At 46.2% G+C, this 15,255-nt stretch overlaps 1 protein-coding gene across 2 annotated transcripts in view; it reads right to left on the bottom strand.

The window, feature by feature from the left end:
- inpp5a (inositol polyphosphate-5-phosphatase A) overlaps nt 1-15,255 on the bottom strand; it is a 114,167-nt gene that overhangs the window by 12,518 nt on the left and 86,394 nt on the right. For both annotated transcript variants that reach the window (XM_011484012.3, XM_020709239.2), the window contains exons 10-12: nt 9,388-9,483; nt 8,344-8,418; nt 1,665-1,738 (exon numbers count right to left, since the gene is read on the bottom strand). In XM_011484012.3, coding sequence (XP_011482314.2) covers nt 1,665-1,738; nt 8,344-8,418; nt 9,388-9,483 — 245 coding nt within the window. The remainder of the gene's footprint in view (nt 1-1,664; nt 1,739-8,343; nt 8,419-9,387; nt 9,484-15,255) is intronic.

Genomic DNA, 15,255 nt, shown 5'->3' with positions numbered 1-15,255 from the left:
ACCCTGACAGATGACTCCTTGAAAGTGAAGAGACATGTGCTTTACAGCCTGAGAGCTATGCAGCCCCGCAGAGAAGAATTCCTGCATTAAAGTCTGAGGAAGAGGAGGTTTGTTCCTTCCAGCACACTGACAATGCTTCAGCCAGACTTTTCCTGACACTGCAGAACTCTAAACCCTAACAAGTACATTTGTCTAATCTTGACAGGCGGTATGAGACACGGAACTTTTTGGTGTGTTGGAACGACCGTCAGTTCTTCAATGTAACACATGTGCTCTAAAGATGTAATAAATGGCTGTCAGGGATACTGTGTGTCCAGAACTTGCTTTGTGTTCTGATCTGCACTTGTTGCTCTGCAGGACGTCCCGCTTCCTTTAATCTCCCACTGAGCAACACGGGGATTAAACGCTCCTGATCGGTATTGATTTATGGATTGAAAGCAAAATGAGCCGTGTTTGTGGATGCATGTGTGAGGGTCTGATGACCTGCAGTCAATGGAGTAATAACCTCACAGATGGCGGGGGGCCGGTCCGGAGCAGGCAATGTGATGGAGGACCATTGTCAGAGCTTGATTGCTCAAGGAGGCAGAGCTGACATGGGGAGGGGTCCGACCACACCAGCATGTGTGGGTGAGGAGTGGGAGAACTAGCCTGTTTAAATTTAACTAGGCTGCCGCTGCTGCGTATCACCAGGCTGACAATGATGTGGTTTGTCGCACAGAAGGAGTCGATCAAATCAGATTTCATACGCTGTTCCCAGGTTTCATCAATTTGATTCCTCATTGCCTCAAGTATGTGGGAATCATTTGTATTCTTTCACTGCGGCGCGTTCAGCCGTCCCTGTGGAAAGATGATTCACTCTCATATGGATAGGTGCAGGAGTCAGCCAGCGTAAAAAGACAATAAATTCACCTGTCACTTATGTAAAGTGATGTAAATGGGCTCTCTGATTAAGACACAGAGTCGTTTAAAAAACAGGGACAGGCAGAACCTTGACACGTGTGCCCACCTCTCCCACTCAAAGTCATTCACATGCACACTTTGATCCTCCGATGTCTTCTTCTCCCTCACACACACACATGAACACACACCCCGTGCCTGCCACCAGAGCAGTTTATCAAGTAATTATTGTTTGATTACAGCGTTTCATTATCTGCACTGATTGAGTCAGAACCGACGGCAAAGGTCAAGCGTCATTAACGTGCTGCTCCCGGAACATATTTCCGCGCCCGGCCGCTTGTTTGCCCTCCCTCTCCTCTGAAAGGGCTAATTGCAAATGCATTTGTTTGAAGAGGAGCAGAGGACTGGCTCAGACCCCCCCCCTACACACACGCACCCACACCCACACACACACACACATCAGAAACCGCTGGAAGAGCCAGCATGCTAATGGCACACGTGATGCGTGAGACTGACAGCAGCCAAATGGATGCTGTGCTCTCCAAATAACTATTTATGAAAATGCCAAGGGGGGGGTAATGCAACTTTGTACGGGGCTGAATAAACATTCCTCCGGTGGGAGGGATTTCATAAAATATTCAAAGGGTTAAAGGATGCTTTGTAATGTGTGTGTATATTTTATGTGTGTGTTACATGTGCATGTCTTACACATTTTGCATGGTTAGTCCAGAAAAGTCAGCAATGAAATGGGGGGGATAGATTCATACCTGGGGGGGAAAGAGATCTCCAATTCAATCAGCCGATCCTTGAATGGTGTCAGTTCTTTATCAAACTCTAAAAGCTGCAGAAACACAAAAAGAACAGAGTGAGACACAGAAAATCCTCACAGTTACTTGAAGCTGCAGGACGCAGAGATTAACCCTCCATGTCTGCTGTTCACCTCCACAGGTGGATACGGTTGATTCTTGACCAGGAGAAGCGACCTGAGTGTCTGCATTGGCTTCCAATTTTTTGGATTCAGAGTTCAGTCTAACTCCTGAAGTCAGCTGAAGCTGGTCAATAGCCATCAATCAGGAGGCTGCAGCCTCGGTGAGGTGACGGGGCGTCAAACACATTTGATCAGGATCCCATCTTCAGGCTCATTCAGGCTCTTCCGCATGCCTGAGCGTGGAGCGGGACCCACAGCATGTGTGTGTGCGTGTGTGTGTGTGTGTGTGTGTGTCACCGCCCTGTCCTGCTGAGGTCCATCCGTCCACAACAACAGTACATCCACACACTCTTCATCAATCATGTCTCCTCACCCAGCTGTACTCACTCACTGGTGTGTATGCACACTCCCCCCTGCTGCGTCCCGCCTTCACAAAAGCCATAAATCATTAGTGAGAAGTGCAATTAGCGGCTCCTTGTACACATTAATTATCTTGGAGATGAACAGGTAACAGGGGCACCTGCATGACTGCCTCCCTGAGAGACTGATGGAGACGTTTCCCAGCAACCCTTGGAGGACCTCGCTGTGGCCCGCCTCCTTCTGTGGTGACAGAAACCCAAACACGTGGCTTTGCTGCTATACTGGGGAACGGCACACGCTGTGATGGAGACCCCAACGCAGCAGTAGCACGGGCAGCTCAATGACATGGCACGTGTATTACAGCGTGGATGGGTACATAATGAAAGCTCAGCAGAGATGACACGCCACACGAGCGTTTTATCTGGAAGGACGTCCTCATAAAGTAGAAACATTGATGCAGGAGAAGGGAGGCGGATGTCATTGGGGTATTATTCCATCAGCAGAACCTTCCATCTCAGCTGGCATATTTATGCTCTGAATATGTGACTGTTCAGCTATTGTGTGTCTTCACGTCACTGGTGAGTCCACATTTAGAGCCCCCCACCCCCACCCACTCGCCTGCATGTGTGTGATTATGTGCCAGTGGTGTAGAACAGCAGCCATTACTGGCAAGGGCCTCCCAGACTGAGTCTCAGTGGTTCAGAAGGGCAGATGTGCTGCATTCATCAAACTCACACCGCCGGGGTCACAGGAGAGACTCACTCACTGTGGATGAGGGATGGCAGAGTGGAGGATGCAGCCCTACGCTCCACTGTGCACCCCATCCCACCATACACCCACCGCCTCAGCCATGTTTTCACCGCCTGACCACCGCTGGCTCTTTCAGGCCCACGACAATAAGTCCAATTTCTACTTCACCATGGTAGGAATGTCAGAGCGATGCTGCTGTCAGTCTGGATGACGTTTTTACTGATGGGATAGAGAGCAATTAGCACCTGCTGACTGCTTCCTGTGTGCACAGAGGTGTTTGTGTCACGTTCAGAGAACATATGGCTGTGTGTATTCACAGCTTGTGTGCGTTCAGTGAATGCTGAGTAATTCGCGCAGGTGAACGGAAAACTCGCTGGCCACAAATTTCACACTACATTTCCTCTCAGGTCAATTAAGCATAATGCTCTGCTGCTCTGCCGGGTCAGCGCCTAAAAAAAACGGCTGATATGAGTTCAAGGCCTTGTGACATTATAGAGCCAGCAGTACTTTGTCAACCAGAAATGACCTTGGGAGGTGTGGAGGGGATGCTGTGGGATAATGCCGCCGCGGCAATAACACAGAGGTGAAAAAGGAGAGGAGTCTTGTGGGTAAAAACCGGCCTGTCACCGGCTCACATTTCTGACTTTGCTTGGATGATCAACACACTCCTAAATCAGACCGGTGGGGATAGCTCAGCAGAGGGGTAAAAAAAAACGAGCAAATCCACCATCTTTGGCCTCCGGCTGTCCCTCGGAGAGCGCCGGCCTTTTGTCCACCACCTGTAATTGTGCTTTGATTTACACATTGTCAAATATCACCTGTGACAACACTCGCTGCGATTGAAGCCAATCAATAAATGCTGGGGTGAAAGGTCATTTAATTTGATTTTTACACCTTGCACTTGGCTTTCATTGCTGGGACCATATTTTTCCTTCTTTTTATGGGATCTTCATTATTTTGTGCGGTAAAGCGATAAACAGGCTCTGACGGGGGGAGGGGGGGGTCAAGACCAACTTCAACAAAACAAGAGTTTGTTTCTCAGACAAGATGTTCTGTTTTTCCCCCCATTTGTACCTTATTATGCTGTCCATAAAATATAGAAATAAAGTGGACTGCACTGAAAGTGACTTCAGTCCTGTGATTTCTGTTTCCACATATGGTCTTTCATCTAAAATATGGATCCCAGCACGTCAGTGGTGGCTGTAGCTTATTGGTTGAGGGTCCAACTCCCGTCCTAACAGCCACAATGTCCTCAGACAAAACATGTAGCTCACCAGAGTCCCACAGGAAGGAAACATGAATACTTTGCAGAATGTAAAAGAAAACTTGAACTTTTGGCTGCAGATGCAGAGCTGCTCTCCACGCTGTGCTGTCTGTTCTTGTCATCCATGAATGCAGACGCTGCAGACACTAATGCTGTCTCTCTAACACAGTGTTTTTCAACCGGTGTGCCGCGGGAGATGGTCAGGTGTGCCATGGGAAATCACCCTCATTCACTAATCTAAAAACATTTCCCATCTCCAGGATATCAGCTCTGTGTTCATCCAAACAGGCCCTGATAAAACACTGAGTAGTTAGGAATATAAAAGATCGTAAAATACTTTTTCTTTGCGTTTATTTTATTTTATTAAAGACATTTTGATAAGAATGACGGAACCGCGATTTAGTCGTAGCTTCAGCTCTGTTTTCTGAAAAGTCCCGCCCCTTTAACTGTCTTCACCAATCATTCTTGGAGGCTTAATCACACGTCATCAGTCTGACCAATCAGTGGTTAAAGTCTTCACTTCCTTGTTCTGATTCTGCTCATAAAGTCTCTCAGTTTCAACAAAAATACCAGCTAAAGCTCGTCTTTAGCGGTGTAGCTTTCCACAGAATCCGGTGTCAGACCGTGGAACAAGTGAACAAAACAATGAAGCTCAGAGAAGAGAGTCTGTCTGCCCTCGGTGACTGTTTGCACTACATCTCCCATGATGCATTGGGCTAAAGTGACAGCGCCTCAGCGCACAGTCTTCCTTTGACATCTTGAAACCACAACGAACACACATCAAACAGTTTTTAAATCTTCTAACTTGACTTTTATTACATCTTTTAGAAAAAACAGCTGCAACTTCCAGCTTTTTCTGCCACAATTATCACAAAAATGCATGTGAGATCATGGAGGGACTGTAAATCAATACAGACCATGAGTTTCCCCTTCTTTTTTTTGTATGCTGGTGTGCCGCAGGATTTTTATCAAGGTTAAAGTGTGCCGTGGCTCAGAAAAGGTTGAAAAACACTGTAACAGATGCTCCAGTATTTGTGGCGTCTGGTTCCCGTGGGTGCTCCTCAGGACACGTTCCCCTGGCCATGTGCTTTCTTTCAGTTCATCTTTTCAGACCAGTGATTCCACTTTGTTCAGTAAAACAAAATCACTGCCATGACATTTTTCATTCTTCATAAAAGTTACAGATGAAGCATTAGAAGGAATGAATTGATTCAAACAATTTCTGTTTTCTTGCCTGAATTTATGTTTTTAAAGGGATGACCACTGGTTTTAAATCAGAGATGTCCATATCTTTAGCATGCCGGGCAGCTTTCAAACTACATTTTTGTTACTTTTTTTATATTGAAATTTTTGAGGAAAGTGATTAATACAACAAATTGAAACCCTTGACGCCGAAATTTTATTCCAGCCATGAAACACCAAATCACTGATGTTTTCAAATAGATGCTAAATTACAGTCACTTTGAAGCAGAAGAGTTTTGATGAGTGTTTGAGTCAATAGGGCTTAATTTCTTTACATAAAACTTGTTTCAATTGGTCAAAATTACCCAAACTTTCAAATTTGAATTGCAAGTTAAATAAAAACCGTCATAAAATAAAAGAAGCTTCAAAAAACCTCAAATGGCAAATAAAAGGCTAAATTAGCTTTAACAGTAAAATGATAGACAATGGCAAAATATTGCCTATTAAAAGTGCAAAAACAGTTTTTTCTAAATGTGATTAAAAATTAAACTTGTGTGAATTTTAGCCACAAGGTCGGAAAGTTTGTTGTTTTTCAGATATTTTCAAATATCACAGAAATAACTATTTCTTAACTGGATGTGGAAAAAAACTATTTGAATCTCAGAATTCAAAATGGCTGCTCCATATTAGCACCGCTCTGCTAACGCCGTTTCCCACATTATCACACAGCAAAACACTTCGGCAGAGTGTGGCATCTTTTGGTAAAATATAGAAAACCTTTATTTTTTTGGTGCTTTTCTGTTTTTGCTCCCATTAACACTGCTGGCAGCCATTCATTATGTTGTTAAAGGAGCTGTGATGCAGATTCAGGCTGACCACAGGCCGGCACACTTAAGTGCACCATGTCTGGATATGCCATCCTTTTTCCTGATTTGGGCTGAACTTTGTTTCTGTCGACAGTTTTTAACCCCCTTAATCCAGACTGAGACACATTTTCCTGGAGATGTTGTTCAATGAAGCTAACTTGCCTAGTGTGCTATGCTAACTACAGATGAAAGCCGTCTCTCCTCATCACATGAAATAGTCAGTCAGTTGTTGGGGCATCCAGAACTGGAGCTAAATAAAAAGACAAAGGCGACGTAAAATCCATTTAAATGAATACTGAAAGGCACTTAGGAGCTCGGACAGGTGAAATATGAAGGAAGTTTGGGGCTGAGGCAATATTTGTTCTATTTGTACGTCTTCCCCACTTTAAAACGTCTTTCAGCTTTTGAGTAATGCGCAGGAATACGGCAGAGGCAGGAGGAGCCCAGGCATGTCGGACAGAGAGGTTCATCACTTGCTAAAGCTCGTACACAAACATGTAGCGGCCCCCCCATCTGCCGACACCGCGCTGATAAAGTTGCAATAAAGAGATACTGAGACAAAATCAATGGAACGGAGGAGGGAGGCTGGCCTGTGTGTGTTGGTGTGCGAGACAGGGATGCACAGCACACACACGGCGGGTGCACCGCCAACACACACGCACACACACACCTCCTCCCATTTCTCCACCAGAGCAAGGCCCCCCGGTGCCCCTTGACGCCACAAGCGCCCGGAAAATTTAATCTTCCCAAATACTCATCAGGGCTCTCCATCGTCCCCCCGTGACAGCGGAGGGGATAATTAATTATACAATTTCGATGGGAATATCGACTAAACAAAGCTATTAATCATAGAAAAAGTCAATAGGCATGGACACATTCAATCATGTCCCGGCCAATGATTACTCCTCTCAAAATACAATAATTATTTTCAAGAGCTGCCTCGAATTAAATTTCTGTCAAGCTGGTACAAGTCTTGCAGTTGATGAAGGATGCAATGGATTTTTTTCTCCCCTCTCCCCCCGTGGAGGAGTGTGAGGAGGGACATTTATCCTTTTGGAAAGGTAGTTTGTTTTATAAGGATCATAAGACGGTGTGTTTAACTAGACCATGACCATCAGATTATCTCACATGCCTCCATTATGCCAATCAATCTTATGTGGCTTTGGAGGAGGTGGGGAGGGAAAACGCAAGGAGGAAAGGAGGGTGACGGGGTACGGGAGGCTCCTCACTCCCACTGTATAATTCAGGATCCCACAGTGGGATAAATCCACTCCAGAAGTTCACACACAGATTTTGACAACAGTCTTCAAAGGTACAAATCTATTGGGGAAAACGGATTCCAGTTCATTCATACACCTAAAACCAGGAGTGAACTCTTGAAAGTGTCAAATCCCAGAAACCCCCAAGCAAATGCACAAGTACAGGCACAGAAAAGTGCACAAAAGGGCATTTTTCACTTAGAGTCATGATTTGCCTGGGGTTCATTCACACAAACTCAATGCTCCAGAGGTGACAGCTTCTCCACCAGGATGATGCAGCAACTCCCCAAATCCAGCTCTGAGCAGGTCTTCTGTGTGTGTGTGTGTGTGTGTGTGTGTAAATGTGTATGTGCGTGTGGATTTTACAAGTTAGAACTTCGTCTCGCAGAACCGTATAAAATGATAAGTGACATTTACCAGTCAGCCCTTCCTCTGCACTGTCTTGTTAAAAGTTAAAGCCGCCCTGGTGTGCAAACTCCCACTTCCTGCAAGTGTTTCAGTCGCTGCTCTGGTTGGAGATCTTAGTTCTACTTTGGGACTTTGGGAGCTGTTGGTCCCACTTGAGCTGCAGGGCGGTTCATGGAGCTCCTGGTTGTTCCTCTGAATCTTTTTCTCCCTCATGCAGGAGCTTTTTGTTCTTTATGCACTTAACGTTATTGAAGAACATTTTACAGCTGACATGGATTTTTTCTGTTTTCTGAAGCTTCTTCTATTTCGCAGAGAATCAGTGTGTAACAATAAAAGTGAGACGACATATGTGAAGCAGACCAGCAGATCATCATGACAGGTCTGAAGTGGAGCAGATGTGAGGAGCTGCGATGCGAAGGGCTGACTTACCGAGGTCCCGTTGTTTTCCCGGAAAACGTCCTGGTTGACATAATTGAAAAGCTTCTTTTCAAGTTGAAGAACAACCTGGATCAGAGAAAAGAAGGAAATTAGCTCTGATTAATAATGGCAATGCTAATGAGAGGTGCAGAGCATAATGAGAGCTGTAATGACCGAAGAAGACTTTCTCTGCTGTTAATGTCATGAGCCAAAAGACAGATAAAAACCACGACATTGCTGTAAGTCGTCATGTAGGAACTCTATAGCAGTGGCCCTCAACCCAGGCCGACCGCTGGCCTGTGGAAGCCTTTAACTTTAAAGAACAAAGAAATCTGCATTTAACAGACAGAAAGCAGGAGTCTTTACTCCAAATATGGATTTATTACCACAGTTGTTCCCACACAACATAATAATGATACTAAACATTTAGCAACTGGCTGTCTAATGTTACAGAGAAGCTGCTAATTAAATAGTTTAAATGGTGGATTCCAGATTATCTTTTCATTTAGAAAATACCAGTTTTAGCCTTTTTTTAATGTATTTTTCTATCTGTCGCACTTAAAAAGTCAGACGAGGCTGAAGTTTGATTTTTTTGTTTCCACTTAGACAGTTATGGGTCGAGGCAAAATCTCCGTCACATTTTTATGGTTCCTACAGGAAATCTAGAGAACAAATAAAGTTTAAAGCAGCTGCAGATGTTTTGCAGAGGATGAAGATAAACTTCATCTGCAAATGTTAAAAGAAGCTGGATGCTGAAGAAAAAGAATAATTGGACGCCCACTTCAGCCTTGAACAGACCGCTCCATGAAAATGAAAAAGGTTGGAGACTACTGGTCTATTGAGTCCTGTCAAGAACGGTTTCCTTTGGAAAAAAACAACACAGTTTTCTTTCAAAAAGTATTAAATCAACCAGAAACTTAAAAAAAAAGAAAAAAAAAACTGAAAACTGTGAACAACCTGAGGTTGGGCTGGGAAATAAGCCTGGATGTATCCTAACGTTTCCTGGATGTTCAGTGAACTGTGGTCACTGCAGGAGTCATGTGACCAAACCCTCACCTTTTTGTCATTATCAATTTCTCTGAATATCAGCTTGTCAACTTCGTTGGTTTTGCCGGTTGTGACCGTCTGCATGGTGGCGGTGGAACAGACACTCTGAGGATGAGAAGAACAACAGCGATCAGCAGCAGCAAAGAAAACTAAAGCAAATGCAGAGACGGAGATGGACGGACGGCAGGCCAAAGCCCATGGAGAAGTGAATTCACCCACTAAAGTTAAAAAAGTTCAATGAAACCACAAACCTCTGATAAATGTTTAAAGACAAGATTACATCAGTGAAACGTGAAGGTGAGGACAGGAAGAGAGAAAAGCATTTGCCAACATTCAGCAGCTGGAACCCGGAATAAAACAGTTTGTTGTGGTTCTCACGGAGTCCTGAGCAGCCGAACAGAAACCAGGAGTCAAAGAGAAATGTTGCCCCCCAGCAGACGCCATGGCAGACGGTCACCGTCTAAAATCCTGAAATGTTTCTTCAGAATGACTGCTTCCACTCTAAACGTACAAAGTCTGAATACTTAGTTCATGTCGACACTGCAAAAACAGACTTCTTAGAAACAAGTCAAGACTTCTTACCCCTATTGGCATAAAGCATAAACTTCTGTCAGGAGGGTCAAAAAGGGTTTTATCAAGAAATCTTCCTTTAAGAAAACAATTCTGGTCATTCAGAAAATGGACTTTCTCAAACTAAGATTAATTTGCTTTTGAAAAACTTTCTTGATGTGAATATTTTTCTTACAAGACAGAAACCAAGGCAACCGTTTCATTTTTAGGTTTGGATCTTTGCTGTAAATCTTGAAAACACCAGAACTATGCGCCTCATCGTTTTAAAGGAATAAAAAGTGTCAGCTCACTATCAGTCCTCTTTATCAGGCTTTATGCGCTGACCCCGGCCGGCGTGCGTGGTTAAATTCCGCTCTGTGGACTCTCTTAACAATTAGTTAAACATTCGGCCATCTGTGTTTGAAGACGGCTGAATGAGGTTCCCATACCACACAGCGGAGACGAGCCCAGCCCATTGAAATTCAAAGCACAGATTAGATAATCGGGTCAAGCCAATATAGCCAGCAGAAAAAGCCCTCTTTGACTGAAATGTCACAAATCAGGGCTGCTTTGACCACGGAGAAGTGGCACGGCAGATTAGAACAAACACCGTGTCCTGAGAGAAAGTGGAACAGCTCCTCACAGCCGCCCCCCCAGCTCAGCCCCATCCCTGCATGATTATTCCTGCTCCCTAAAAGCAACTTTCTAAAGCCTCAGCAAACCGCTCCATCTTTCAGTCATTTAGGCCGTCCAAACACAGGGTCAATATGGTCCCCCGGCAGCCAAATGCTAATGCGCTTAAGTGTGCTTAAGCAGCTTTGTGTCATGAATGGGCCCAAGAAGGAGCTGCTGAGAGACACTTTCACTGTCAAAAAGTCATTTAGGAAAGACAACTGCACAAATTCCCTTTTCCAACCAGAAACCAGCTTTTCCTTAGCCAATCCCAAACGTTTCATCCTGCTCTCCTGTCACCAGGTGGACATCCAGCCGAAAGGTCGACTGTAGACAGTTTCTTACTCAGGACAGTAAAACATTTTGCAAAAAACTCTGCAAAGCCCTCAGCAGCAAATATGCATCAAAGCACTTTGATCCAAAATGATCCTAATTTAGCATCTACCTGAAAGCAAAAACATAAATCAGTGTTCTGTAGTTACTGAGATAAATTCAGGTCTCAAAGGTTTGAAAAGAGAAATAGATTCATATCAAACCCTTTTATTCTAAAATCTTTTTTTTTTCAGTCTTGTCTGCTTGACAAAAAGCTTTTCTTGTTTTTCCACTGTTTTCCATGTTGCTGTGTGCTGACAACTGAACAATCCACTGATGTGATCATTGACAGAACAATCAATCCCTGCAGCTGCAGCTTGATTTTAAGGATTGATCCTGCTTCCCTGCTGTCGTCTTAAAGGTACAACATTCATGGGCTCCTCCTGAAGCCGTCGTCATGAGACCAGCACCGCCGTGCGGAGAATTAAGGCCCACATGTCCGCAGAGCCCAGCTGGATCTCACAACAGTCTGCTGTTCCATCCAGACGGGTTTCCCACAAATGGACTCCTGATTGGCTGCTTGTTAAAAACAGGCCAATAAGTCTTTGGGAGAAAAAGATCAACAGGCCGCTGATGATGCTTCATCCCACCCTGAAAGTGATTCAGCATCACAGCTCTGCATTTTGGGTCACAGGTCAGTGGTGAGTGTTTATGCAGGGCCACTGGCCCTGGGGGGGTGGGGGGTGGGGTGGGGGGGCTGAGAGGCTGAGGTTTTGTGCATCAATGCAGGATAATCTCATGATTGTGGAGGAAGGAAGCGGCTGTATAAAGGAGCTGCTCCCTCAAGAAAAAAAAAGGTTAAAGCAATCTGTCCCACTTCAAAGCCCCAAAACAGAAACACATTCAGGCCTTCTGTCCGTGCTGCACCAACAGATGGAGGACATCCACTGCAGCCAGGTCAAAGCCTCATCCAAGCATGTGGACAGTTCCAGCTCAGAAAGAAGTCAGGTCATGATGCACAACCCTCACGCCAATGAAGAAGATGAACACTTTTAAGACGGATGCTCAACTTTATCTGATAGAAAAAAAAATGAAAACATTACAACTGAGAAATAGCTGCTTCTTCCTGGACCAGTGTTGTCTCAACACAGAGTGATCACCCAAACCACGACAGGAATCGTTTACCCGTCAATCCGGCTGAAGACGGCTGGGAGTGGGCGGGGCCAGCAGCAGGTGAGTTCCAATTCCCTCCCCGTCAAATCTGGCTGATGGAAACCGATTTCACACATCAGAACTCACTTATGAAAACAAGATGGATTTCAGCCCTGTGACCCCCCCCCCCCCCACCCCTTCCCCCTATCTGCCTGAACAGAAACCAGAGCGTCCCGCCGCCTCTGCTGCGGCAGGACGTCAGTCCAACATGGAGAACACCCACGACCCGTTGGTCTGCAGCCGACCCCCGTAAACCTGGCCTCACCCCCCCAACAGCTCACAGACCCACACCCCCATGAGCGCCATGAGGGCTGACATTGAGGGTGGGTCTGCACGTCGTAGGAGGTCCCAACGTGCCCCGCCCTCACCCAAAACTGCCCCACAGAGGAAGGTGGGCGTGCACGGTGGCGATAATACGCCCTATTTATCTTGCGCACTCCAACATCTGGGAAACTTCTCTAAAAACAATGGCTGCCATGGGGGGTTGGGGGGCATTCTGCTGTTACCTCCACTAACCCACCGAGAGCATTTGTCCCCGCAGAGTGGATAATGGACAGGTCACAAATCATTTGGGACAACAGAACAGTGTGTGAGAGGGGAAGAGTGTGTGTCATCATGTGTTGGTGCCCCCCTCCCGCTGTTTTTAACTCCTCTGCGGGCCATTCTGAGCCGCCCTGCAGGACAAATTGCCCTGCATGGCGGTCTTTGAGAGGCAGTGCTGCGTGCACAGGCAGGGACAGGGCTGAAACACAGGGAACAGGCCCATAAAAATTCATCACTTTGACCCCTGCAACCTCCCCCTCCTTCACCGGGGGGGGGGGGGGGGGGGGGTGCACCTCACATCCAAACACAAGCATTCACCGGCCAGCAGAGTTAAAGGACACATCACTCTAACAGGATCTTCCATATTTTGGTTTCAAACAAATCAATATGACAACAGAGTTTTATCCAAGGAAAAGTGCCCCCCCACCCCCAAAATCTGCCCGCTCCTCTCCGTTTACATGTGCTTCTGCACAAGCAGCAGACACAAAAGCCCCGGAGAAGCTTTCCACCCAGAATCAAGTCACCAGATGCTTCATTGTGTCTCTATGTAAAGAAGTAGCAGTAAGAAAAAAGGGGTGGGGATGGGGGGGGTATCCTGTAGCATATTAGCCCCAGTGAGAGGAGGACATTGTCCCACGCAAGGTTCTTGACACATCACTGCCACCTGTACAAAGAAAACCTAATGAGAGATTTAATCTGAACCTCCCAGTCCCTCCACCCATTTAGTCAGCACTCTGAAACCAGGCACAGCAGATGTCTGCAGGACTGTTTAAGGCAGCGCCCCCCCATCATGCTTCTGAGGACCAATCAATGCGTTTGGGACGTAAGAGAGTCCAGAAAGCGGATGAAGAACCCATCGCAGCACCGCGGTGGCGCTGCTCAAAGATCATCATTACCAGCAAACACCTGAGAAGCTCCACTCTGACCCAGTTTAGCTTCCTCCCCATCGACGCCGGCTGCAATCAATGCAAACAAATGGACAGACAGGCACTCTGTTGCCTCAGAGACAATTACGGACTATTGAAGAGTAAATTGGTGATCAGTGAGAGCGGCACAAGCGAGCAGGAGCTGTCAGCTTCATCATGTTGGTGTTCAATAGAAGCAGCATCAGGGAGATGAAGCCTCATTCAGAAGAACATAAGGACCTTCGCTCCTAAAGACTTTTGCCTCTCGGTTGCTTGGCTCACATCTCATTTACGCCGCTTCCTCTCATCGATGCCCCCTCCACCCCCATAGGGAGAGAGGTGCAGCTCAGCCAAGGAGAAGGGGGAAGTAAGGTGCAGCAAGGGGGAGGGGGTCCTGACAGCCAAGCATAGGGCGCTAGGCAACCATCTAGTGGGTGGGCTTTGTGATACATTTTACCAATTTTTCATGCCCATCCCTCTAGATGTGACCCCACTCAGGGTCTTTTATGCCCCTGACAACTCCGCGCAGGAAAACATGCTGCCGCTCTGATAGCATGAAATCAGGAACAAAGACCCCCAAGGAGAGGAAAAGGGGGCCACCGAGGCACGCAGTGCTCCAGTCCCGCCCGGCTCTGGACACAAACAGATGTTAGGCCAGCCCCGGCTCTCACTGCCCCCTGAAAGACAAGGCCCTTTCAGAGAAACCAGCCCGCACAAGCATTGTTTCGGCCCCCTCTAAGACAAAAAGCAGGGCCACTCCTTCTGAATGGACCCTGCAGTTTGACCGTCATAGATAAATCACGCAACAGAGGGCCCATGAATTCTAAATGTGCTGCTTAATAGGCCCTCTTAAATATGATGGGATATTTGTGCGCGGCTCTGAATGGAGCCTTGGACTTTTAAAGTCGCTTTAAAAGCCAACGGTGCCAGCGCCAAGTTTACAGCCGGTACAATGAGCCTTCCTGCAGCAGCATCGCTCTGGGAAACAGCAAAACTTTAAATGATCCTCGCACCGCCGCTTCTCCTTTCAATCTTTAAGAGGCTTTATCACCGCATCAAAAAAGAAAACACAAAACCATAAAAAAGCAATTAGCACAAATTAAGTTGCCTGATTTGAAAACAATGTGAGACTAAATTATTGAGCAGCCATGTGCAGCCGCTCCTGTGGGGCTGCTTTGCATACGCATGAGCACAAACTGCAAAGATTAGAATGCCAAAAACATTGTAGTGCATGTGCATTCTCGGACACGCTCCCCAGGGACGGTGGGGTTATCCACGCAGCAGTTTATCCTCCAGAGGCAAGAAGCAAAAATGATTGTGCTCTCTTTACAAAGGCAGCCGACTGCATTAGTCCCAAATAGACTGACATCACGCACACTATGTACCAGGCACAAAGAGATCACTATCCTTCACAGTTTATGCCAGATTCCATCTGCACTAAATAATAGCATCACTGTTAGCCGCCGCCGTCCCTCCCCGGGACTTCAAAGACGGGGTCCGGCTTCACTTACAGGAGGCCAAAGCCACTGTTAGCGCGGCCAAACACAGAGACCACTGGACTCTTCAGGACTCTTTAGGACTCTTTAGGACTCTATAGGACTCTATAGGACTCTTTAGGACTCTATAGGACTCTATAGGACTCTTTAGGACTCTATAGGACTCTATAGGACTCTATAGGACTCTT

The sequence above is a fragment of the Oryzias latipes genome, chromosome 15 (assembly GCF_002234675.1).
Source record: "Oryzias latipes chromosome 15, ASM223467v1".
Lineage (NCBI taxonomy): Eukaryota > Metazoa > Chordata > Actinopteri > Beloniformes > Adrianichthyidae > Oryzias > Oryzias latipes.
The sequence above is the reverse complement of the archived record's forward strand: the minus strand, read 5'-3'. Positions and strand labels throughout refer to the sequence as shown.